General features: G+C 43.5%; 1 protein-coding gene across 1 annotated transcript; it reads left to right on the forward strand.

Annotated features, from left to right (window-relative positions):
- The first annotated feature begins 12,258 nt into the window (after positions 1–12,258).
- On the forward strand, positions 12,259–25,169 carry PTGER4 (prostaglandin E receptor 4). The gene is made up of 3 exons (XM_040977488.1): positions 12,259–12,782; positions 13,159–14,074; positions 23,272–25,169. The coding sequence occupies exons 2-3, from the start codon at positions 13,202–13,204 to the stop codon at positions 23,860–23,862; spliced, it is 1,464 nt and encodes a 487-aa protein (XP_040833422.1). The 5' UTR covers positions 12,259–12,782; positions 13,159–13,201; the 3' UTR covers positions 23,863–25,169.
- Positions 25,170–26,881: the final 1,712 nt, after the last annotated feature.

Genomic DNA, 26,881 nt, shown 5'->3' on the forward strand with positions numbered 1-26,881 from the left:
ATTTATGTGCTAACTGTACCATTATTCATTTTATATTTTCTTTAAATCCCATCACTTCTTACAGACACTAACTTAGCATCATACTAAGTAACAATATTTATAAAATCATAGGGGATATTTTTCTGTAATATATTATTACAAATATACAGCTACTGAAATTATAGTGTTCATTTCTGAAACACTCTGCAGAGAAGAAAACCACTGTGGCACAGCACATTGAGCTTCCACCTACAATGTCTGCACCCCATGTGTATTTATGTTTGAGTCCTGCCTGCTCTGTGTCTGATCCAGCTTCCAACTAATGCAACTGGGAAAGCAGCAAAAGATGGTCCAAGTGTTTGGACCTCAGTCACTTGTGTGGGAGACCCAGATGAAGTGCCAGGCTCCTGGGGTACTTTTGAGGCTTGACCCAGCCTCAGCCATTGTGGCCATTTGGGAAGGGAACCAGTAGATGGAATAATAACTCTTCCAAATCTCCTCTATTATTAACAGTAGCTAATGGCACATAGATAACCCTTTCTTGTTTGCTTTTGTGGTCTTGGAAACTTCTAAACTAGGTGGTACCTGGAGAGTGACATGCCCTTAACATCACACGTCATCTGTGTGGCTGTGAGACCACCTGCCATTGGCTTGGCATCAGATTACTCTCATTGTCACTCTCTCCCTGTGCCCACATCTTTTTTTCTTCCTTCTCTTCTTCTCTCACTCCTTTCCTCTCTCCCTCTTTATTCAAATGTTCTTATGTGAAAAAATGAAAATGATATTGCCTTTTTAAGTATTCATAGAATGACACAGCTAGGAAACCAGATAACCCCTAAAGAAGTAACAACATGGGTCCAGAGCGGTAACCTAGCAGCTAAAGTCCTCACCTCGCAAGTGCCAGGATCCCATGGGTGCTGGTTCTAATCCCAGCAGCTCTACTTCCCATCCAGCTCCCTGCTTGTGGCCTGGAAAAGCAGTTGAAAACAGCCCAAAGCTTTTGGACCCTGCACCCAAATGGGAGACCCCAAAGAGGCTCCTGGCTTCAAATCAGCACAGCTCCAGCCATTGAGGCCACTTGGGGAGTGAATCATCAGATGGAAGATTTTCTCTTTGTCTCTCCTCCTCTCTGTATATCTGACTTTCCAATAAAAATAAAATAAATCTTTAAAAAAAAAAAAAAGAACTAACAACACAAGGAAAGAGACCTTCAGGTACTGAATTTTTCTCGACACATATAGCTACAGATGGCTAATGACTAACATCCCATTCATGGTACTATTCCACCTCCCTGCAATTGATTGGTTAGGAAATCAGTACCAGTCACCCTCCACTGTCATACTAAAGGTTCTCAAAGGTTCTGTTAACTTCTCTGTAAGATGGGAAAACGGTGCTACCCTAAACCCCTCATAGACTTACATCAAAGATTTGCCTTTAGCTAATTTATGTATTCAGGGCTCAGTGACTTCCTGGCATACAACTTGCATTCATTAGATTTCTTTCATATTATTTACATAACTCCATTTTATCATGTACACAGGCTCAACCTAAGCCGGAAAGTTGATTTTGGCTGTGTGTGAACAGAACAATCTAGAGCTTCACAAGGAAGTGAGTCAATCACTTCAACATCATGGAAGCTGTTATCAATGCCCCCTGACAGCTGCAGAAGTGGTAAAACACAATCACATAAAATGGAAAATTAAAATAAGTGGCTATAAAAGCAAATCAGCACTATTGTGAAGAATTTCTGCTGTCAGGGATACAGGGACGGGCAATGGGTGACCAGATTGAATACATTATTATGACATGATAACTTTTACCTTGTTGAAACACTTGTTTAACAGCACTTAAGAGTTCTGGGACTTTGGGTAAACTATTTCACTTCTTCCTCATTTGCAGAGGAGGGAAAATAACTCATTGAAAGAACTCTGCACATTGGTTGGTATTGGACAAGTGTTTAAGAAATGTGCGCTATTGCAGTTGCTGATAAAACAGTGAGAAATGAAGGCAAGAAGGGAGAGACAGAGACACAAGGAACAAAGGCCAGAAGGGAGGCTCTGCTGGGACAAGTCCCGCACATCGTTTTGAACAGGTGTCTTTTTTTTTTTCCAGAAAGAATGGCTTAAATTTAATTGTTAATTTTAGAGGGTTTTTTCCATCTGCTAGTGCTTTTTTTTTTCATGTTTTTCTTTTCTTTTTTTTTTTAAATTTTTCTTTTTTTTTTTTTCTTTTATTATTCCATGATACAGTTCCATAGGATCTGGAATTTCCCTTCCCCCCTACCCAAATCCCTGCCCCCACCCCCACTGAATTCCCCCAAATTATTACAATAGTTATAGTTCTTCACAATCAGTCATAAGTCCATCATTCTGTTATTTAAGTGTATCTTAACATTGTAGCATGGACAACGGCAGAGGTCCTAGAATCCTATTATCAAGATACATTCAGCAGTTTCACTGGGAGTCCATCTCTGATTGGAAGTAGAGATGCACAGTGCGTTGTATCTTCACATCTGTCTGTGACTGTCTCTACTACACAGTTACTATACATCTCTTTAAATGAAAAGTCACAAAACAAAATCAAAAAGAGAAAAACAGAAAATTAACAAATGAAGTTTAAAAACATGCTATTGTATGACCAATGTGTCCATGAAGAAATTAAAAAGAAGGGCCCAGCATGGTAGCATAGCAGCTAAAGTCCTCGCCTTGCACGTGCCGGGATCCCATATGGGTGCTGGTTCTGATCCTGGTGGCCCCATTTGCCATCCAGCTCCCTTCCTGTGGCCTGGGAAAGCAGTCAAGGATGGCCCAAAGCTTTTGGACCCTGCAGCCTCATGGGAGACCTGAAGGAAGCTCCTGGCTCCTGGCTTCAGATCAGCTCAGTACCGGCCACTGCAATCATTAGGGGAGTGAAACATTGGATGGAAGATCTTCCTCTCTGTCTCTCCTCCTCTCTGTATATCCACCTTATAAACTCTATAAACTCCCCTGAGATGCAGCAAAAACAGTATCAAAAGGACTATTTATCTTGTATTTTGCATGAAGGCTGCCATATGATATTTGTCTCTTTGGGATTGACTTGTTTCGCTGAGCATAATGGTCTCTAGTTGGGACCATTTAATTCCAAAGAGTAGAATTTCATTCTTTTTAATGGCTGAATAGTACTCCACAGAATAAATGTACCACGGTTTGTTTAACCACTGCTCTCTGGATGAGCATCTAGGTTGTTTCCATGTCTTTGCTATTGTAGATTGTACTGCTATAAATATAGGTTTACAGTTCCCTTTCTCTTTGCAGATTTCATTTGCTTTGGATATATTCCTAGGAGTGGAATAGCTGAGCCATTTGGCAGGTTTATTTTCAGTTCTCTAAGCACTCTCCATATTACTTCCATAGTGGTCACACTAGCCTGCACTCCCACCAGCAGTGAAGGAGAGGACCTTTCTTTTCACATTTACACCAGCAGGTGTTGTTGGTAGAGTTCTGAATGTAGGCTGATAAACAGTCATTAAAGCAGTCTGGCACTGGTACAGAAACAGAAGAAGATCGATGGAACAGAATAGAAACCCCAGAACAGAGCCCACACATGCACAGCCAACTAAGCTTTGACAAGAAAACTGAAAACAATCCAGGGAAAAAGCCTAATCTTTTCATCAAATGCCATTAGGACAACTGGATAGCAACTTACAGAAGTAAGAAGCAAGAGCCCACCTGATACAAAAATCAGCTCTAAATGTGTTAAGGACCTAAATCTGCACCCAGATACCATCAAACTATTAGAGGAAAACATAGGAAGCGCTCTCCAGATATAGGAATGGGGAAAGACTTCTAGGCAAGGACACCAAAAGCACAGGCAACCAAAGCCAAAATGAACAAATGGGACTACATCAAACTAAAAAGTTTCATTACAGCAAAGGAAAAGACCAACAAAGTGAAGAAGCAACCAATGGAATGCGAGAAATCTTTGCACACCACACAAGTGATAGGATAGAGGACTAATATTCAGGATTTACAAAGAGCTTCAGAAACTCAATGACAGCAAAACAAGCAACCCTGTGAAGAAATGGGCAAAGGAAATGAACAGATACTTTTCAAAAGAACAAATTCAAATGGCTATTGGACATATGAAAAAATGCTCAGGCTCCCTAGCCATCACGAAAAGAGCAGGTGTCTTTGCACATGCCTAGCCTTCCAGATTCCCAGGACTGCTGCGTGGTGTACAACACACAGCTGCAGTTTCAATCAGCAGTGCTGCCATCACCATTGTCGCTCAGAGGCATCTTAGAGGGGGAGGGTATATGCAAAGGAAGCTCCCCATCATGACAATTTAAAGGGGGGGAGGAGGAGAGGGGGAGGAAAGAGGGGGAAGGGGAGGGGGGAGGGGAGGGGAGGGGAGGGGAGAAGGAAGAAGGATACCACAAGGAAAGAAGGCAGGAAAGTGGGGAGGTACAAAGAATCACTACGATCCTAAATCTGTACTGTGAAATACATGACACTTGTTCACCTTGGACAAACAGAATATTTTTTTACAAATTAGAAAAAGGGAAACTCCCAAGAATGACCTTTAGGTTGAATTCCAGGAAAATGTTTTTATCGTTATGAAGAATAAAAGGGGGAAATGGGATGTTAGTATCCCCCACTTAAAATTTCCCTACAATTAACACAGTGGCTCAGGGATCATAGGGTAATATTGGCTCTACAAGGGGAAACGGTCCTCCCAGGTGCCTAAAATTCAAGTGTGCCTCCCTCCCCTCTGTCCTCCTGACAGTAATCCTGAGATTACCTGTACAAACATGAACACTCTATGGCAAGCAGAGTTTTTTTTGATCTGGTTGTAGAAGTCTTTGATGTCCTTCACTTTAGTGAAAGGGTTTTGGTAAATATGTATACAACAGACCCATCCTCTAGGCTGCTTGCACAATTATCTCAGAAAAACAACTGTGAGGGTAGCGGGTGGGAAACTGTTCAGCCAAGAGAGGAGCCTCTTTCAAAATGCCAAGGAAAAACCTTTAAAGATGATATCACTGAATCTTTGAAAGGTCATTGTTAAATTGTTCCTCTTTTTTAAAAAGATATTTACTTACTGTTTATTTGAAAGAGTTAAAGTGAGTGTGCCAGGAGAGAGCTTCCAGAATGCTGGTTCACTCCACAGATGGCTACAATGGCCTGCACTAGGCTGATCCGAAGCCAGGAGCTAGGAGATTCCTCGAGGGGTGCAGATGTCTAAGCACTTGGGTCACTTTCCTGCTGATCTCCCAAGCTATTAGCAGGGAGATGGGCCAGAAGTTGAGGAGACAGCTCTCAAACCAGCACCCAAATGATGTCAGTTTTACTCCTTATACTAGAACACCAGACACTAAGTCTTTCATCTCTTAAGATAAGCCTTTTGCAAAGGTCGAATGACTTGACTTGCTGAATGGTCTACCATCCAGGCCAAAAGGAAAGACTCCTGGACCTTGACAAACAAGGACTAATGAGCACTTCATGAAATGGGCATTTCTAACACTGTGGTGCCACAAAAGTAGGTGACTGTACAAGTGAGAGTTGCAAAGACACTGTGAATAGCTTTCTGAAGTTAATGAAGCCAGATAACATAGCATCTAGAGTAGATCCTCCTCAAGAGGAAAGTAAGACTTTATTTCTGTTCTTTTTGGGGTATTCATTTTAAATGTTTAATTTTGGAACAAAATTAAAATGTAAGGGCCTGTGGTGCTAGCATCCATATGGACACCACCAGTCTGTCTGCCTTACTTCCAATCGAGCTTCCAGTTTACAGCCTGGGAAGACAGCAAAGGCTGGCCAATCCTTGGGTCCCTGCACCCATGCAGGATACCTGGAAGAAGCTCCTGATTCGTGATTTCAGAGCAGCCCAGCTCCAGTTATGGTAGCCATCTGAGGAGGATGTCTGTCCTCTCTGTGTAACTCTGCCTTTCCAATAAAAATAAATACATCTTTAAATAACTAGACCACAAGCCAGAAAAAGAAAAAAACCAAGTGATATATTCTTACTTTATGATCTATTAGGCTTTTTTTTTAAATTTTTTAATCCATAAGTGGAATAATTATATAATAACTAACTGTTGCCAAAGTTTGAACTGAAGAGAATTCAATTAGTTTCAGAGGGAATCACATTTTAGACAATGAACTGGCAGCACCTTTTCAAATCCCTGTGACACTGATGGATACAGAGATGAAGATGGACCATTAAGACAGACAGTTTTGAGAAGTGTCTGCCCTCTTTCGGGTACTAAACTTTCACAGTTCAGTGACAACTGACTCTTTTTTTTTTTAAAAGATTTATTTTTATTATTTCTTTTTTTATTGGAAAGGCAGATATACAGAGAGGAGAGAGAGGAAGATCTTCCGTCTGATGATTCACTCCCCTTGTGAGCACAATGGCCGATACCATGCCGATCCGAAGCCAGGAGCCTCTTCTGGGTCTCCCACGCGGGCACAGGTTCCCAAAGCTTTGGGCTGTCCTCGACTGCTTTCCCGGGCCACAGGCAGGGAGCTGGAAGGGAAGCGGGGGCTGCCGGGATAGAACCGACGCCCATATGGGATCCCGGGCGTGCAAGGCGAGGACCTTTAACCACTTGCGCCACCGCGCCGGACCCAACAACTGACTCTTATACACTAAGGATTGGGAAGGAAAATAAACCATATTCAGCCCCCAAACTAGATATTGCCAAAATACCATTGCTTTCATTGTGTTAAATTTAATGAATGAATCTTTATGCAGAACAGCTTTTTGCAGTCATTTGGCTCTCTAATATCTAACTGACACTTTTATAGAGAAACACATATTCAAAATAATCTGTCAACAGAAACTCTTTTTTTGGTTCAGGCTGCTCCACTTCTGACACAGCTCCCTATTAACGTAAAAACACAGCAGCAGCCGGCCCAGTTCCCTGGAATTCTGCCATCCACTTGGGAGACCTGACAGGAATCCAGGAGTGAGCCAGCAGACAGAGTTAGATCTGCCTTTCCTTTTCTCTGAAACTCTGCCTTCCAAGTAAATAAATACATCTTTAAACAACAACCAAAAAAAGCTTACATTAATAAAAATCAATACTTAAGTGAGCAATCAATTGTCATTTCTTGTTAGATCAAGTACTGTAGTTACTTGTTTTTTAACAGTAAGGTTTCCTGTAAAACAAACAGGCCACCTCATCAGTCTATTCTGAAGGAGCTGACCTTCCTCATATCTTCATGCTTTCAACTCTTCTTAACCTACAGCAGTTATATAGTTAGTTTCCTTTCTGATCAACACCCATTAAGGCAAGGAGCAAGCCCAGCTTAAGTTTCAAAACGATGGAAAACCTGGCATTATCTTCATTAAGCCATCATACTTCACTCCTTTATCCCTTCCCCAGATAAGAGCTTTGAACTTCAGTTGCATAGATGGGCTGAGGGCTGCACTGACAGATTTTCTCAAGTCACAGTGTATTCTTTTCAAACTGCTACCTTCTCGTTTTCCACTGCTCCTCATTCATGTGTATTCACTTCCCAGTTTCTAGATTTCTCAGAAATCTTGGACAACAGGAGGGAAGGGCTTACCAATGGGCTGGGCCCAGCACCTTGTGTGCTTGTCTCTCGTATATCGCTATTGGAAGGCAAGAGACTGCTGTGACACCAGAGGCCAGTTAGAACTGGAATGGATCACAGAGTTCAAGGACGTAACATCTTGAATGCCCATGCTACTTTGGGTGTGTCAAGCACTGGTCTAGCACACTATCAGTTTTTGTAGGATAGAATCTCAGCTATGTGCCATAGGACTCATGAGACATCAGTAGCTACAGGATCTAGGAAACTGAGTCTTCATGGCTCTCAGAGAACAGTTTCTTTCTTCAATATATCTTTTTGAATAGTTGATCTTCCTCCTTCCATTTCTGACTAGGAAAGTACTCCAGGGCAGAAGACTGGCACGGTAGTTAAGTCACTGCTTGCTTGCATCTCCTAATGGAATTCCTGGTACGTTCATTACAGGTGAGAATTACATGGCAGATGCATATAGCCTGTTGCACTGTGCCTCACACAGACTACGCATTGGACACATTTACTCATTCTTACGACCTGGAGCTCCTCAGAAGGCTTCTCTGAGCTCACATTTTCAATCCTTGGAATGAGATGTTGCTGATCCCTCTATATTAATCAGCAAACTGCTGAATGATGGAGTCCCTCAAACCTCAGTGGATTATTTCTTGCTCGCTTCAGAGTCCAGTGGAGATGACTGGGGCTGGACGATGTCCCCTTCCCTAGCTAGTGATTCGGCCATACTGCAGCATATTTTGTTTTCAGAAGAAGAAAGAGAGCCTGTAGGATCAGGGTATTAGAGGAATCACACATAAGGGTGGTACACATCACTTTCATTTCTGTTTCATGGGCTGGAATTCAATCACGTGGACTGATGTTAGCCACCAAAAGGCACAATTTGGACTTGGTGAAGAGGCAGGGCGATCTCCATCACGACTAGGTAACATTTTCAGTAAGTTGCTAATAAGACTGCATCAGAATGCAAGTGTGAAAATACAGTGTGGTAGAACATAATAAATTAACACAAGTACAGACAGAGCCAGGGTTGGTCATTAAACTAGGGAGTTTCTATGTATCTTTGGAAGTGTTAAAAGTTACAGCAAGGGCTGTAAGGAGAATCTGAATTATAATGAGAAGGTACCATCCCTCCTGTAAGAGATTCTAAAACTATTAAAGTTTCTCTACTCTTCCTGCATCTTGAAAAATGGGTGGAGTAGCTAAATAATTTTGCTCTTTTCATTGGTACAATCCAAAATGGGCAATGAGACTATGTAGAAAAAAAAAAGGCAAAAAAAAAAGTAAACAAATTAAGGCTTCAGTTTCAGGAATGTTTACTCTCAGATCAGAGGGTAGCCTGAAGTAACAAAGTTAAAAAAAATCACTTGGTGATGATGAGCCTCCACAGCAATAATTTAGCAACATGAAAAGCTAAGCATGGTACTGACATGGGTAGCAACTCCTGGCACTAGACTCTGCATACAATACATGCTTAGGAAATGATGACAATTAGGACTCCACACTTTTGAAACACACCCGACTGCAGAGGCAGTCCTGTCATCTATGTCTACCACCGCAGCTCTGGGCCTCTTTTCAAGCCTTGGGTCAGGTCAATGTCATCTTTGTAATCTACTGGGTAAACTGGATGGATGAGCAGGAGACAAGTGTGTCCAAAGGCACTGTGTTACTCGCACCAGATAGATGCCTTTTGCACTCTGCTTTGAGTGTCTGCATAGCTGGTCATGAAAGATAAGAGCAAACACAATTGGCATAGGCTTTCCTCCATGAACTGTTAGTGCTTCAGGAATCCAGGAAGATCCTATCAGCTGAAGCTCAGTGAAAGCAGCCAAGTCAAAAGTTTGATTCATGCTGCTGCCTTCCTCCCAGGAATCCTCACCCTTCTTTCTTGGCCCATTTACACCAGCTGAACACAGTTTCTGGCTGGCTCATGCGTCCTTTAATTCAAAAAAGAGTCAACCTAGACAATGTGATTGTGCCAAGGAGTCCCCTCTCCCTGCCTTCGCCCCAGCAGCCTCTGCTCTTAACCCACTCCAGGACGATTATTTAAAAAAAAAAAAAGGCCAAATAATTAGCCAAAACAATCAAACTGATTTCAGCCAGTTCTAAAACTTGAACTGGGCCCTCCAGTGCACAGAAGTAGGAATTAAGGAATAAATGATGAGGGAAACTAAAAATCAGTAACAAAAATGAAAATCCCTTCACACAACAGCAAGAACTGCCCATATAGTTATGACAGTTTTTCCTTTCCCTTTATAATGTGGATTTCTGGTAGGGTGAGAGGAAAATTGAACTCTACTGTCCCAGCATTCAATCTAAAGAAATAAAATAATTGTTTCCCAAATTTTCTTTTTTTATTTGAAAGGCAGGTTTTACACAGAGAGAAGGAGAGACAGAGAGAGGTCTTCCGTCCCCTGGTTCACTTCACAAATGGCCACAATGACCTAGAGCTGAGCTAACGAAGCTGGGAACCAAGAGTCAAGAGTTTCTTTCCTGGTGTCCAATACAGGTACCAGGGCCTAACCCTTGAGCCATCCTCTGCTTCCGCAGGCACCTTAGCAGGGGCTGGATCAGAAATACAGCAGCTGGAACATGAACCAGAACCCGCCAGGTATGCTGGCACCACAGGTCAGAAGATCAGTCTGATACACAACCACACCTGTCCCTATTTTCCAAATTAAGCTTAAAGAATATCGTGCACCAAAAGGAAGTATATAGAAATCTCATTTACATTTTTTTCTAGTATATTAAGTTCTTATTTCCATTTTCCTGAACCCTATTGTGGAAACAACTTAAAGGATGAATAAGAAAAATAGCTTGGCTGATAAGCTGAGTTTATCAATGACAAGCTAAAACCTGTAATAGTGACTCACTGCCTGAGCATTTTGCATTTAATGTATTCTTCATTGTGGGGGGAAAAATGCCAATCCTACTTGTTCCATTTGAAGAGCCTTAAAAGCAAAGAAAACTTAAAAAAGAAAAAAAAAAGAAAAGCATGATTTTTATGAACAGAAAGTGAATTCTCAGATCATTTCCCACCCCTGCCATGTGTTTACCAAGAAGCAACTGTCATAGGTGATAGTACAGCCCTGTGGTTGGTGAGGGATGGAAACAGAAGTGCAGCTTCCTTTTCTCTACTGTTGCTCTGTCTTCTGTGCTGACACAGCCCGCCAGGCTACCACACCAAAGAAGCACGATGGTTAAAGGGAGACTTTGCAAATGGCCAATCGCCACTGCTTCTTTCTGTATCAGCTAGAAAATGTGTTTGCTTTTCCTTCTGATAGTAATGAGTAAATACTTCATGCAATAGAAGAGACACTAGGTCAGGACACTCATATGGGGTCTTACACAAATAAATGTGATTTTTAGGCATTTTAGGAGCTATTACTAGTTGAAATCTGTTATTTCCTCTTCTTTTTCTTACTCCTCACGTGTTCATGAAACTAACTGGACAACCAGATAAATTCCCAAAGATGCTTTCATAAGAATTCAGTTATTAACCTCTGGGGAGAATTACTATGTTAAAATGCATCTGTTTACAGCAGATGGAAAAGATTTTTCTAGGAATTGAAACGGTGCGAAGATCCATACAATCTCACCTCGTGGTTTAAAAAAAAAAGTGAAATTTTGATTACACCACTAAGTTTTACATCTTCTTTGCCTGTGTTCAGTTTCGATGAATACGCACACAAGCACACACCTTGTTCCCCACCAGACAACAAGCTACACAACGTACAAATCACAGTAAATGGCAAAGCGAAGAAACCTCTCCCAAGCAGGGAGTTGACGCCTGAAAACTGGGTTGATCTGCGCCTCTGCTCTCACTCCAGGAGCCTTTCAAAGGATTTGTGCTGGTAAATGTCCAACCCGATTGGGACATGGCCCAAGGCACGAAACCGGCACAAGTTTCCCACACAACGAGAAAGATCTCCGTGGACGCACGGCCCTCCACCCGGACCACCTGGACCTGAGGGCCACCTTCCTTCACACCGTTGGGCTGAGTCACCTGCGCCCGGAGACGCTGCAACTCCCTTTGCTCTCGCTTGGCCTAAGGTACCCTATCGGGCACAATCCACAGCCCGGTCATGACCAACCAACTCCTTTTATGGCGAGAGGATGGATCTTGGTTGTCTCCCCGCCCAAACCTGATATCCACACACCCGTCCAGCCACCACGTCCGCTGCGCGTACTCAAGTCTGGCCCCTGGCCCCGAGCCCGTGCGCGCACACACCGGCTCCTCCTCTCCGTGTGTAGGCTTCAAAGTGAAGTCATAAAGCAGTGGTCCTCCCCACCCAGAACTGTTATCGCGGCCGCAGGGGTAGAAGGTGTGAAAGACAGCTCAGTGGAAGCCGCACGCAGTCAGGGAGGAGGGACCTCTCTACTCCACTAGAGGCTTGAGGGTGCCCGGGAAAGCACCGGGGCTTCCCGGGGTCTCTGCCCGCGGCACCTTTGCATAGCTCCCAGGCCGGAAAAGCTCGGGGAGCCACCACCCCGTCCCGCCCCCCTACCCCTACCCCTCCAGCCACCCGACCTAACCGGCGCAACTTCGAGCCCGCCCTGGCTGGGCTCCGGTTCCGCCCAGCCGCGCTTCCCGGTCGCGCGGAGGTGGAACGCGCTCCGCCTCCTTCCAGTCCCGCCAATAAGCACACGGGCCGCTCGGCATCCGTCTCCGCCTCTGTCAGGGAAACTTGAACAAGCAGAAAAGTTTGTACAGAGGCTGGAAGGGTGAGAGCGGAGCTCGAAACCCAGCAGCCCCAGAGGAAGATGAACAGCCCCAGATCAGAGGCGCAGGCCCTGTGGACCCCGAGCCACCCCCAGGACTCCAGGAGTGGCCCCAGCGGCAGCCGCCCACTCCGGTAGCCATTGGTACTGCCCGCGGCTCCGGAGGGCAGCGGCCAGAGACAGGGTCCGAGCTCCGTGCCACCTGCGCCCCTGGCCGCTCACCTGAACGCTGTCCTCCCGCGGACTGGACCTGCGGGGCTTTACAAAACTGGGACTGACCTTTAAAGAAAGAAGAAATAAAACTGAACCAGAAATTGAAAACTCCTCGATACTGACCCACCAGTTGCCCGGCTGGCTCTCCACGCTTTTCAAAGCCGGCCACTCAGACCCCAGTTCCGGAAAAGTGGACGCTAACCGCGACCGGGTTCTGAGAAGTCGGAGAGAGCGGGTCTAAGCTGAAGCAGGTTGCAGGAGGGTCTAGGACATCTAAGGACCTGGGGACTCCCGGCGCCGCCACCGCTCAGGCCTTTCCAGGTAACCCTGGGTACAGAGGAATCGGGTTGCGAGCGCGGGGAGAGGGGGCAATGAGGGTAGACTGTCCCCCATGGCTTGGCAGTGGGAATTTTCTTGGCGTGGAGTCTGCGGGTTATAAAAATTAGCAAGTCACTTTCCCCTTGAGAAAGGGAGGAGGGGAAGAGGCGGGGAGGGCATGATTGGCTTATCAATACTGTTGTCAGTAGAGCGGTGCTGCTGGTGGGGCGCACTGGGAGCCCAGGGACGTGGACAGCTACAGATGGCTCTGGCTGCCCTCCAGCTAGTAAGACGGAGCTGCTCCCCGGCTCTCAGCACCTCCTCCTGGCAGGTGGTCCTTTCTGCTCACTGTGCCTTTGCCTCTCTCCCTTATCCCTAGACCCAGTCTCACACTCCAAGGCTGCTCAGTGCAGGACATCAGCATGTCCACTCCCGTGGCCAACGTGTCCGGCTCTTCGATGGCCGAGCGGCTGAACAACCCGGTCACCATTCCGGCGGTGATGTTCATCTTCGGGGTGGTGGGCAACCTGGTGGCCATCGTGGTGCTGTGCAAGTCTCGAAAGGAGCAGAAGGAGACTACTTTCTACACGCTGGTGTGCGGTCTGGCTGTCACCGACCTGCTGGGCACGTTGCTGGTGAGCCCTGTGACCATCGCCACCTACATGAAGGGCCAGTGGCCCGGGGGCCAGGCGCTGTGTGACTACAGCACCTTCATCCTGCTTTTCTTCGGACTGTCTGGCCTCAGCATCATCTGTGCCATGAGCATCGAGCGCTACCTGGCCATCAACCACGCCTACTTCTACAGCCACTACGTGGACAAGCGGCTGGCCGGCCTCACGCTTTTCGCGGTCTATGCGTCCAACGTGCTCTTTTGCGCTCTGCCCAACATGGGCATGGGCAGCTCGCGGTTGCAGTTCCCAGACACCTGGTGCTTTATCGACTGGCGCACCAACGTGACAGCCCACGCTGCCTTTTCCTACATGTACGCGGGCTTCAGCTCCTTCCTCATCCTCGCCACGGTGCTCTGCAACGTGCTGGTGTGCGGCGCGCTGCTCCGCATGCACCGCCAGTTCATGCGCCGCACCTCCTTGGGCACGGAGCAGCACAGCGCCGCGGCCGCCGCCGTGGCCTCGGCCGCCTGCCGGGGCCACCCCTCCGCCTCCCCAGCTGTGCCGCGCCTCAGCGACTTTCGCCGCCGCAGGAGCTTCCGCCGCATCGCCGGCGCAGAGATCCAGATGGTCATCTTGCTCATTGCCACTTCCCTGGTGGTGCTCATCTGCTCCATCCCGCTCGTGGTGAGTGGCTGGGGCTGCGGCTCCGCTCCTGGATTTTCCCCCCTGTGTCCCTTTGACTCCAGAGCAGCGCTAGGATCCTCCTATATCGCTACCAGGAACAAGCCCCAGGACATTCTAAGTGTAACCAGGGTTAGCAGGTGTTTTTCAAATCCATTCCCAGGGCCGCTTTCTCCTAAAGCCTGTGTATGTTCCCTTGGAATAGCCCCCACCCTTGCTGCGTGACTTTGGCCTCCAGAGTCTTCCGGGAACACTCCCCCTCTTGCTCACACGTCGGGAGGAACCCTGTGATATGACTTAGCATGGTTGTCTACCCGTCGAAAGGCAGAGCCTTAAACGTTGTCAACCATTCCACAGGTTGCTCTCTCTCTCTTTTCTATTAGTGCTGAGGTTTTTGTCTGAATCATCTGGAAGTTTAGAGCTGGAAGAGATTTGTGGGCTGCTGTATAGTTTAATCCCTTCCCTCAATTCATAGTGTCCTGCCTAGAGGAGTCCTGCAGAGCCCATGCAGTCACGGCAGATTCCTGACCCATGCAGACCACCCTCGGCATGTCCCAGACTTGGGTCCCTCCAAGTGCTCTGAAGGGCAGGGAAGCAATTTCCACGGCCAGGTATGGCCAGGCTGATGTGCATGCGGTGTTAAGTTAGAACTGTCAACAGCTGTGAGAAACTGAGAGTCAGAGAAGCAGGTTTAGAGATAATTGTCTTTTATTGCCAGGCCACAGCCCCACGGCTTCTAATAGACGTTAGGCCATCTGATTCCAACCCTGCTCATATGACATCTCCCTTCTAGAATATTGCTAATTTTGGTCTTTGTACAACATGCATTTGAGTTTTGATAACATCCATTTGTAGGACATCTCCTTTTAACATTTCAGAATACTATAAACAGAATGCTACCCAGTTCTCTGTTTTGCCTGTCATTAAAACAAAATGCATTAGAAGCAGATGGGCAGAGGAACTTAAATACTTGATCTGTAGTTGATCTCGAATGCAACTAATTCTGAGTTCTGCATCTCTCAAACCATTACATTCCTGGCAGTTCCAAATGGCCAGCTCAGAAAGAAATGACTGCTGTTCCTTGTGCTTATTGGAGCAAGAGAAAATAAATGTAATGGGCTATTATTTTTCCCTTCCCAGGGATCTTTGATGTAAAAACATTATATCTCTGATAAAAATGACTGTAAGTGGAAGGAACTCAGAGGTGGCTGAGAGCCAGCATACAGTAGCTTCTCGCCAATTTGTATAAACAGAAGTAAATATAATTGACTAGGATAGCCTTTAAGCTATCCCAGGACCTAATATAATTAACGGAGTTAAGTCACACTTGAGTCACATAAATATGTCTGTAATGGCAACTCCTAGTGAAGAGAGATTTTAAAAGAAACTGCTCTGCTGCTTCTGGGGCCTGCAGGGTCCTGGACTCTGCCTCGTGTTTCAGAGAATTGTAAATGACAATGTGATGGGCTATTGTTTAGAGAACATCCACTTTTAGGAACTGAGAAGTTACAACGGGAAGAGCAGCAATGTGTATGCACTTCTGGCAGGTAGATTTGTGGAGCTATCAATTCCTGCAGCCACAGGTGAAATTTTGTTTTTCTTTTTTCCTCCACAATCGACAGAGGCATCCAAACCTTAATTACGTCTCTTGGATTGAAGTGAGGGACCTGCCCTTAACATCTAGGGCCATTTATCACAAAGCATTTGAAACTACTTGAGCACTAGGGAGGCAGGAAATTAGAAGAACAATATATGTGACTCACAAATTAACCATACTTAAAAATATATACTGTCCTGTATAGTGTCAATAACGTAAGCACATATTAAGCAAATTTACTTGAAAATTGAAACTGGCTTGTTAATAAGCAATCATTATTAGTCAAGAATTAATATGGCTTTGTGAGAAATAAGGAACTGTACAAGTTGTAGTAGCTTCAGAGTTGAGCTTTTAGTTTTGGCTGCTAAAATTTAATTCCAGAATCCATGTAATTTGTAAATTCGTGATAAGTGCTGGAGTCATTCATTTAGAAGTATGAAAAGAATCAGCAGGGAACTTGTCCACAATTCCAGTCATCCTTGGCTTACTTTCATAATGCTCTTTCATCACATTCTTATGTTGAGATTATAATTTCACATGAAAGTTTCTGACATTAAAGTAGTAGGGCCAATCTTCTGTTCCAAGGAGAGTAAGGAAGCACCTATTTTTAGCTTTTTGAAATAAAATTGGTTGTTAAACCCTTTGAATCATGCAGAAAGCTGGTGAAAAACTAGCAGAGCAAACGCAGTTCATCTGGAGTTTCAGCAATCTTGACATAGTACACAGGGATCGCAAGCAGCCACTGAAAAGCAGCCAAGTTGTTCTCTGTGGACACTTGGGAGGGAAGCTACTATGACTCTTCCAGCGTGGCTGACGGCTCAGAAGGAAAAGACAATTTTGTTTTCCAAGATAGAGGTATGTGTATGTGTCGTAAATGGAGCTGGGCTTGGAATAGAAACTCGGGAAAGGTTGGTAAATGAATCACAGGGAGATGTGCTGAACCTCCAAGGTGGGTTGTAGTCAGGGAACCAAGAGGGTTTAAATACAATCCACAGGGCTTAGGTAGGAAGGTGGCTCTTGTGCTACTGTCCCTTCTTCTCTTTACCACTCTTTATCATCTGCTTCCTTTTTTTTTTTTTTTTGGACGCAGAAGGAGCAGAACAAATGAAAGTTGCAGCTTAAGATTTCAAAAGTGACGGGTATTGTATTCTTTACAAATATGCAAGCAAGACAGTCTCCTAAAGTCCCCATGTTCTGTGCTATTGCTAGAACAATTTCTGTTGCCCAGTTTTGAAGGTTCAATGCTAACATTTAGATTTAAAATTATAACTAAGTCATTTGCCTTAGTGCCAAACAGTTATACAAGAGGGTTTAAAGATATTCTCCCATGCACAGCCAAGCAGGTCAAGACTATACTTATTGCTTTTCTCTTTGCCTTCTTTCTTCCTGTTCTGAGGTAAGACACATTCATCACTGACAGTAGTATAGCTAGCCTGATTAACCTTCTGCTTCCCTCAGGTAAAACCTGGGCTCCTTGTGAGGAGTTATTTGGTTGCTCATTATATGCAACTTGTTTCTAGAGGCTTCCACAGCATGTCATCAGCAGAAGTTTATGAAAACAGAGGAAAACCATGTAAATAGATAGACTTTCGTTTACAAGAGGAAAACTGGAAGTGGGGTTATGAAATAACGGCTGAGTCAAAGTGGTAGCTTCAGGTACAAGACTAATGCCATATGCTTGAGACAATTGCAGAATAATCTAAAGAATTTGTTATGCTTCAAATTGATTTGGCTAAATTGCAAAAATACATAAATAAGCAGCAGTTCCTAGAAACAAACTTTTGGAAATAACAGGAAATTGCTGATCCAGGGGCAATACCTTCAAGCCTGCAGAGGAATACATAAAAGCAAGGTATTTCCACATCCAGCAGCTGTCTCACTTGACTCTTGAACAGCACTAGGAAGAAAACAGGGCAGCCCAGAACATTCAGCACCGCCAGCAGCAGGGAGGAAGAACTTACACAATTCTACAACTTGAGGGCTGGCTACAGCTGAGTTCTCATCTAATGATCTTTTCACCATGCTTTACTGACCTGTCAAACCTTAGTTTTATTAAACATCTACTAACAAAAGTCTTTTCCTTGCATTCTCCTGTTAGGATGTTAGAGTTTAAACTTCAATATGGAGACTGACCAATAGAGACATTAAGTAACTTGCCCACGCTAAGTGGCCAGTTAGTAACCTGGAAGAAACAAGAACAGAGCTCTTTCATGCCCCCATATTGTCAACAACTCTACATCTAAAAAGAAAAAGAGTGGTAAGCATTTCTGCTGACAGCCATGTCTAGTCTGGACTTTTCACAAGGTGCTAACTGGACACACAGATACCATCCATCCTGTGCACCCACAACAGGAGCATGGGCTCACACATGCAGTCATACAGCCTGTCGCTTATGGGAAGGCTTACTGTTTGGACAGTTCCCTGCAAACAGATTATTCTTTTAAGTTGGAAGTACATGTCGCTTAGACTAGAGTTACCCTACCTGAAGTGTTCAAATATAGTCCACTGTGGCCAAGCTTTAACTTGTGGGTTATAAGAAAAATAACAAGCACCGACTATGCTATGCTGTGCACCTCAGTGAGAACTTTAATAATCTGTAGTTTAATAAATAAAAAAGCAGAGGCAGGATGGGAACAATTGGATTGCAAAGCTTTTCACCAACAGCTTCCCTCACAGTTGCCCTGCCATCCCATCCTCTTTTGCAATTATCACACCTTCTCCACATTAAGTTCCCACAGTTCTACACTCTAACCATGAATCCTCCAGAAGTGGTAAATACCAGCTGCCGATATTAATGATGATCACATGCACATAGCTGCAGCTGCCAAGGAAAAATGACTAACTTGCAAAATTGGAAAAGTGGAAAGCAAATAGGATATTTATAGTCAGTTAATTTTATGCAAGGTTTCCCTGCCCTGACTCAAAGGTTCTGTTGATCAGCAGCACTCGCCTCCAACATTGCGAGCCGCCTGGATATGTTTATTTGTATAAAATATAGGGCCTATTGGACAAGATTTCCAGAAAATTCTCTCACCTTCCTATGACACTGAAGTTTTGCTGTGCATTTTTCTCCTTTTAGGAAGACTAAATCCAGCAGCCTTGTTGGAAGCAGAGGTTGTTGCTATATTTATTCAATTATTACACAACAGTATGGAGATTTATTCATTTTTATCCTTTTTTTTTTTTACTTGAAGCAGATCTCCATGGAGAAAGTGGCACAAACTGAAAGCCATTCAAATTGATTTCTTTTCATATTATTTAACAAATTCTAAACAATTTTTCTAACTTGAATTTGGAATTTTCCTCTTTTCACTCTGGCTACCTTGTGAGCTCCCCTTTACAGAAAAGGTCTAATGGAGTGACCAGGTTCGTGGCCTGTCCCAGCCTGGAAGCTTTCTCCCCATGGAGCTCTAAAACACAGCATGCCTTTCCTTACAGCTTCCTCTCATTCTCTTCTTTAGCCGTCAAAATTAATCACTACCACAGAGGCAGTTAGACGTCTTCCCTTTCCTCCTCACCTTTGATTATGATGGTAATCTCTAGTACATTCCTTAAATAGCTACTGATTCCATTCCATTTTAGCTGTTCGAAAATTACCATTCTTTCAGTAGTAACTATGGTTTCTTTGAGACTGCAATGGAGAAGTGATCAGCAAAAAAGCATTTCAATGTTTAAAATCTCAGAAATGTAAGGTTCCGATTTAATTGAGATTCTGTTCTGGAAGGGTTTTGGAGATAGCTGGCAAAATGCTTAAGGAGACTGTGGTACCAAAACCCCCCGGAGGAGCAACACTGCCACCTAGAGGCTGGACGTTCCAAGTTCACAGAAACGCTAGCAGGACACTTGGAACTTGACACTAATAGGCAAAAATTCATTATATCTGTTACCTTCAGAAACACGTCATGTGAGGGGAGCAAACTATAAACCTCATGCATCTCCTGAAGTTGTAAGTCAACCCAAAAGCCAGTTTCATAACACAGAAAAAGCTCCCAGGAGGTCATCTGGCACCTAGGGCTTCCGATGGCCTCCAGCAGCACCAGGGACCTGTTACAGGCTTCAAAACGCCCAGATCTAAGGAACAAACTCGTCAGAAAAGTCTCGAGTCTGAGAGAATTACTCATTTCCCAAGCATCACTGGGCACCTCAATATACTCACAGAAGAAAAACTACGGTTACTTGTCTCATGTATTTTTGTGAAGATTTAGAAAAAAATTAATCTTGCTTTGTCTTGATATTGGCATTTGTTCCAGTACAATTTCCAAAAAGCTTTCTAAGGGAAGACACCCTAAACAAAAAGATACGAAGGAAGGGTAATTTGAAGGGAGAGGGAGAGGGGTGAAGTATGATTATTTTCTTGGATTTGTACCTATGAAATCTGTTCTCTTTATATTAATAAAAAAATTAAATTCTTAGAAGATTGAAATAAAAGATAAGTTTAGGAGAAGGCAACTGACCCACATGGCATGTCAGAGTGGCCGGGTGTGGGTTTCGCTCTGCCTGCTGCTCACATCCTGAGAGACAGCACCAATGACCTGCTTCTACCCAGCAGCCACTGCTGCAGCCTGTCCGAGAGCGAACCAAAGGACGGAAGATCTGTCTGCTTCTATCACTACCTCTCTGCCTCTCAAGTAAATTTTTTAAATGACTGATTAAAAAATTTTAAATATTAACTTTGTGCAGATAAGTTTTGAAATGTACAATACAGCTTGTCATAACATACATTTTTCATGAACTTTTTCAAGTTCACATAAACCTCAAGTATGCATGGATTTCAAAGATAGTTTGCACCAACATCAGCTTAGGCTTTAGTTCCATATTCCATGACCTTTGTGGAAGTCCCTAACACTGCTGTGCACCCTAGTTAATTCTTCAGTTAGCTGTCTCCTGGAGATCCAATTATTAATTTCATCTCAGAGCCATTAGATTATTTTATTCACCGATATTTACAGGGCCATAATCCCTTACCAAAACATACAGGGTTGGATGTTTTTCAGGATTTCTTGGCTTTTAGAAAAAATAACCATATACTATTTAATATGTTTTTTCCTATCAGAAACAGTAACAGTAATCCCTGAGGGGAAACAAAAGAATATTTAAGTGAAACAAAATAAAACCATCATTTGTTCGGTTCAGGTATTGCGGCCAAAATAGATTTGGGTCAGATTTTTCAGTCAATTAAGTTCCTCACAGAGAGCAAACAAATAAAAATAAAAACTGCTCTGAAGGAAGACGCAGTGATACAGTTGTAGCATTCATCCAGCTTCACACGAGAATGCTGAAAGATGGATTCTGCAGCCATGCTTGCAACTCTCTGCTCTTATCCTAACTGCAGCATCGCTTTCTAAGCCGTCCCTTCCCTGTGGTGGTGATTCATCATTACACTGTGGGAATCGAGCAATGTCCTCACTGCTCCAGGTTAACAGATACAGGCGTTAGTTCAGTGAGTGATTTTCTTCCTGTTAAGGTTTCTAATGGAGCTTCTCAGGGATTCTGAACTCTTTTTGTAAGCTAAAAGAATTACTAAAAGTGGAGCCAGCACAGTGGCATAACAGGCTAATCCACCACTTGAAGCACCAGCATCCCATATGGGATTCCTGATTGCTCCACTTCTCGTCCATCTTCCTGCTTACGACCTGGGAAGGCAGTGGAGGATGACCCAAGTCCTTGGGACCCTGCAGCCACCTGGGAGACCCACAAGAAGCTCCTGGCTCCTGCTTTGCATCAGTTTAGCTCTGGCTGTCACAGACATTTGGGGAGTAAACTGGTAGACAGAAGACTGTCGTCTTCTCTCTGTAAATCTGCCTTTCAAATAAAAATAAACAAAACACAAAAATTTAAAAAATTCCTAAGAGATAATTACTAAATTATGAATTATCTTAAACAATTATTTTATATAAAGTAGAAACTTTTATGCAAATGATGATGGAGTGACTAAAAGATCCAGGTCAAAAAAAAAAAAAAAAAAAAAGACCTGGAGTCTGAATTTGAGACTTCTCATTTAACAAGTGCCTTTTTCTCCAGGAACAGAGAGGGCCCACCTTTCTCCTCTTTTCTGGCTGCATATCTGGAGCTCCCAGAAAATTTACCGTTTCATTCTTTCATGACTTTGCACATGCAGCTACTTCCATCTGAAATGTATTTTCCTTACTCTAAATTTAGCAAACTCATAAACATCCATCAAAACCCAGCAAGTTTCAAATCCAGGCAGTGTCTCCTGAGGCCCTGGGTTAGCAGCAATGCACCCCTTGAGGTATTTCCAAAAGGTGACAGGGAAATGCAGCTGGTGAAGAACAATGCACGGATTTCAAGGAGTCCACAACAAAAGAAGCCCATTTTTAGTTTCATCTTCCATCAACCTGGATTGGCCCCACAGATGAGCTTGTCTCCCATTTCATTTCATCGCCCTGAAATGAGCTCACTGCACTATTATCTCAGTCTTCAAGAAGTTTACAATCTAAAGCAACTTGTGGTCCACAGAACCTATCGTGTTGCCTAAGATGTAGTAAGCTCTTATTGCTAAATGGCAAAACACAGGAAAGAATGATAACAGCTGTTTATAGTAACAGCAGGTTTTCTTCGCTGACAAAAATAAGACTTCGAAATGTCAGCAAGATTGCCAAAGTCTTCTTGCATTTAATTCACTTATGCCATACCTGACATGTAACGTGCTGACAAAGGACCCTTACTTCAGAGCTCAATGTGTGCTGCAGTTAAGTTGTCATCCCTGTTGGCTGGTGTCCACGGTGCACTTGCAGTCCTTGACTAGGTTTTAGTTCAAAGCTGCACGGATTCTGATTGAAGGATGGATCCTGTGAGTAGCAGTTAAGGCCGGCCTTGAAAAACTATAGTTTGTAAGCAGGCCTTCTATAGCTAGGCAGCTGAGTCGCATACCCAGATACCTACTATAGAAATCATCTCCCTGGTGGCAGTCTGGAAGATGGAACGCAGAGCAGAGGAACTGCAGGTGTGAAGGCCAAGTTGGTGACTGATGGCAGTAAGAAATGCAACTAGAGGGGAAAGACTGGAAGGCTTTGACTCCAGGAAGAGGCACAGATACCAGATGAATATAATTGGGGAACAGAGCTAGAGAAAAAAAAAAACTGTTCTATGATCATGATAGGAAATCATAACATGGGTTTAAAGTTTCTTTCTAGGATCTGGGATCTCAGCCTTTCTGTGATGATCAGATGGATAGTTGACTTAAAGATGAATTTTATTTGAAACATAAAAAATGTCAGTTGGAATGAGAGAAATCAGTGATTCTGGAAACAAAAAGCTATTTCATAACAAGCTCACAGCGCTCGCAGAAAGTAGTGCTTCTGAAGCAGATGTGATGCATACACAATACACACAGACACTGCCTTTTCATACTCTTTGATCTGAGGAAGACACCCATCAGATAGTTACAAAAATATTTCAAGTTATACTAACTCTAAACATAAATATCACATTTTTGTAATTGCTGGTTTCTGTGATTCTTTTCTCAATATTTATTACCAGAAAACAGGCCAACTGCCTACCAATCCTGAGGTAGCTAACAGTATTGCCATGTTTTCCTAACTAAAGAACGATAAAATTTAAACATGGAATCTCATTTTTGCAGGTGCGAGTGTTCATCAACCAGCTATATCAGCCAGAATTGGTGCGAGAAATCAGCCAGAACCCCGATCTGCAGGCCATCCGAATTGCCTCTGTGAACCCCATCCTGGATCCCTGGATATACATCCTCCTGCGGAAGACAGTGCTGAGCAAAGCCATAGAGAAGATCAAATGCCTCTTCTGCCGCATTGGTGGCTCCCGCAGGGACCATTCAGGACCGCACTGCACAGACAGCCGAAGGACATCTTCTGCCATGTCCAGTCACTCTCGCTCCTTCCTCTCCAGAGAGTTGAAGGAGATCAGCAGCACATCCCAGACCCTCCTCTACCTGCCAGAGCTCAGCGAAAGCAGCCTTGGAGGCAGGAATTTGCTTCCAGGTGTGCCTGGGGTGGGCCTGGCCCAAGCAGACACCACCTCCCTGAGGACTTTGCGAATATCAGAGACCTCGGAGTCCTCACAGGGTCAGGACTCAGAGAGTGTCTTACTGGTGGATGAAGTTGGTGGGGGTAACAGGGCTGGGCCTGCCCCTAAGGGGAACTCCTTACAAGTCACATTTCCCAGTGAAACACTGAACTTATCAGAAAAATGTATATAGCAATGAAAGAAATGCAGCACTATTTCTGGGACCTTAAGAAAAAAAAAAATCTGTGCAATAGACACATAAAGGAAGCATTTAACTGTGCTCGGCAGAACTCTCATCCTGTGGCTGGAGAACACCCTGGCTCCTGAGCACTTTCCAGCAACTTGGTATCAGCACACGTCCCAAAGCCTACAGCACATTGGATTGTGGTCACAAGTTGATGGCTAGGGGGACCAACTCTCCCATTTCCAAGCAGACCAGGAAGGTGGAAGGGTTGATGAAGAGTTTTTTATCTGGAGCACAGGAGAGGCCCAGATACTAAAAGGGCTCTGTCTCGGGTAACCATGAAGACTACTTGATGGGTGACTGAAGTGTCTCACTAAGCATGAAATGTGAATTTTTATTGTTGTAAATATGACGTAAGGTATTTAAAGTATGTTCTTCTCTGTGAGAAGGTTTATTGTTAATACAAGGTATAATAAAATTACAGTAACCCCTCTCCTTCTGATTTGACCAGCTGAAGTTTCAAATGTTAATTTTTTTTTTTTTCAAAACCAAACTCAGGCTGAGGTATTGTAACATTCACAGTGAAACCAATATCTATAAAAACAATTAGAAATGTTTTGAAAGAAAGAGTTTAATAATAGCAAAGGAAAAATACTATTTAAGATGTTGAAGTGACAACCCAAAATAAAGTTCTCTTCAGGCTGGCTATAATAGAGTTAAAAAAAAATGTAGTGGTGTTACATGTATTTATTCAGAAAACTGTGACTTTAAGAGAACCCAGCACTTGGTAAATAACTTCAACTCCTTCCCCTAGTAATTTGTACTTTTAAAAATGTAACATAAATTTCCAAAAATTTTAGTGACTCTTCATTGGAGTATATTAAGTAAAAACTAAAGGTCGCAGCAGCTTGATTTCCCCCCCAAAAGTGTGCATGGTTTTATTTTCCTAAGAAATGACCCAGAACGTTCCTTAAGAAGGCAAGTTGCAACCTAAAGGCCTTTGCAATGGGGAAGGATATGAAACGTGGCTAAATTAGCCTTTCACAGATGTCGGAAATGCTCAGCAATATGAGTGGGAATGCAGAACCTAGGCCCTCAAGCGTCGCCTTCTAACAGTTTTGTGGAACTCCCGCTGTGTTATGCATGTTGTTGAAGGACATTTCTCAAAGAAATATTAAGCATGTTTTATTGCTCAAGGTGTTTTTGTGAACTGCTTGGTTGTCATTAAATTCTGAGCCTGATACTGATATGGTTTTAAGCAGCAGTTGTGCCAACTGAAATTATTTTAGAGATTATAATAAATAGTTTCAATCTGAGTTCCATAACCTCATTTCTGTTTTTTATGTGTATCAGACCACCTTCAATATCCTGATGTGTTAAAATATTTTGAAAATGTAGTTTTTTAAAATTGCAAGAATAGTGCAAAGGCTTGGAACCACTTACATGGAAAACGGTAATGATGAGTCCAAATCCAGAAACGAAGGGTACTCAAGGACATCACTTGTTTAAGGGGTGGGGGAGACAGTATTATGCCTCACGTGTTGCAGGTCAAAAATCCAGGTAATTACTGGAAGAACTTAGCCTTAGCTCTTGGTCCTTCCTACTTGCGATCGCTCTAGATCATTGCCTCTCACACACATCAGTAATTAGAGAATTTATGGGAACACAGTTTCTGAATTAGGAGGTCTAGGGTTTGTACATACATTTTTTAAATTTATTTATTTATTTATGGGAAATGTAAGACAGAAGAGAGGAGGACAGGACAGGACAGAGAGAGAGTGAACTCCTACCCACTGTTTCATTCCTCAAATGCCCTCAAAAACACTGGGCTTCAAGCAGAGCAAGGAGACAGGAATACAATGCAAGTCTCCCATATGGATGCCAAGAACCCTTAATTGCTTGAGCTAGCACCGTTGCTTCTATGAGGCTGAAATGACAGGAAACTGAAAAACCAGAGCTGGAAATCAAACCCAGGTACTGTATGTGGAAGTTGGGCATCTTAACTGTCAAGCTAAATGCCTGCTTGAATGGAGTACACATTGCTACCAAGTGTGTAAGGCTGATGCTACCAGAATGAAAACTATGTCAAGTAGCAAACAATCCACAGGGATGAGGCAAGACTCACACCTTCTCCAAGTTTTCCAGGTTATTTTTGGGTTACATCAGAAAAAGTAAGACTGTCAGAAAAGCACTGTGATGTAATGGGAAAAGTGCCAACTGTGATGCCAACATCCCACATGGGTACCAGTTTGAATCCCAGCTCCTCCTCTTCCAATCCAGCTTACTGCTAATGTCCTGGTAAAGCAGGAGATGGCTCACACGCTTGGGATTTGCACCCACGGGAGAGACCCAGAAGAAACACACTGTTCTTGGCTTTGGCTGCTGCAGACATCTAGGGAGTGAACCAATGGATATAAGATCCCTCTCTCCTTCTCTCTGTTACACATTCAAATAAAAATAAATAAATCCTTTAAAAAATAGGTTTGTCATTTCCACAGACATACCAACAGTGATTCTCAGCTGAGGCAGGGATGGTTCAGCAAAGGAACCTCTAGGCTAAACCACCTGAAGGGTTTCACTCTGCCAGGCTAACCAGTGCCGAGAACCAATGTTTACAGAGAATATCTTACTTAGGAAACAGAATTTCAGGTAGTTTTGTTGTTGTTGTTTCATCTTTTGCCTTCACACAATGAGACAGCAACAAACTTTATATATAAATGTATACACATTTATTCATCAGCCATGTTCAAGGGGGGGAAGCAAGGCCTCATTCAGAACTTAGTATCAATACTACTCCAGACATAATCAGACTCATCTTTATTTTACCTTGGGTGAATCCTTAGTTGAAATATTATACACCATAACATTTAAAATGTTATATCCTTTAAAATATTTTAGTACATTCACAGGGTTAGGCAAATATTACTGCTATCTATTTCCAGAACATGTTCCTCATCCTCAAAATAAATCATATGCTTCTCACCCTTCCCTCCCCCCAGGTCCTGGACACCAACGTATCTACTGCTTT

Source organism: Ochotona curzoniae, unplaced genomic scaffold (genome assembly GCF_017591425.1).
Source record: "Ochotona curzoniae isolate NIBS_2020 unplaced genomic scaffold, NIBS_Ocur_1.0 contig_2754, whole genome shotgun sequence".
NCBI classification, from domain to species: Eukaryota; Metazoa; Chordata; class Mammalia; order Lagomorpha; family Ochotonidae; genus Ochotona; species Ochotona curzoniae.

Excerpts from the sequence above, each read along its gene's own strand:
- PTGER4 (XM_040977488.1), top strand. The coding sequence starts at position 13,202 with ATGTCCACTCCCGTGGCCAACGTGTCCGGCTCTTCGATGGCCGAGCGG. Across the intron at positions 14,075-23,271 it reads TCTGCTCCATCCCGCTCGTG|GTGCGAGTGTTCATCAACCA; the intron begins GTGAGTGGCTGG and ends TCATTTTTGCAG.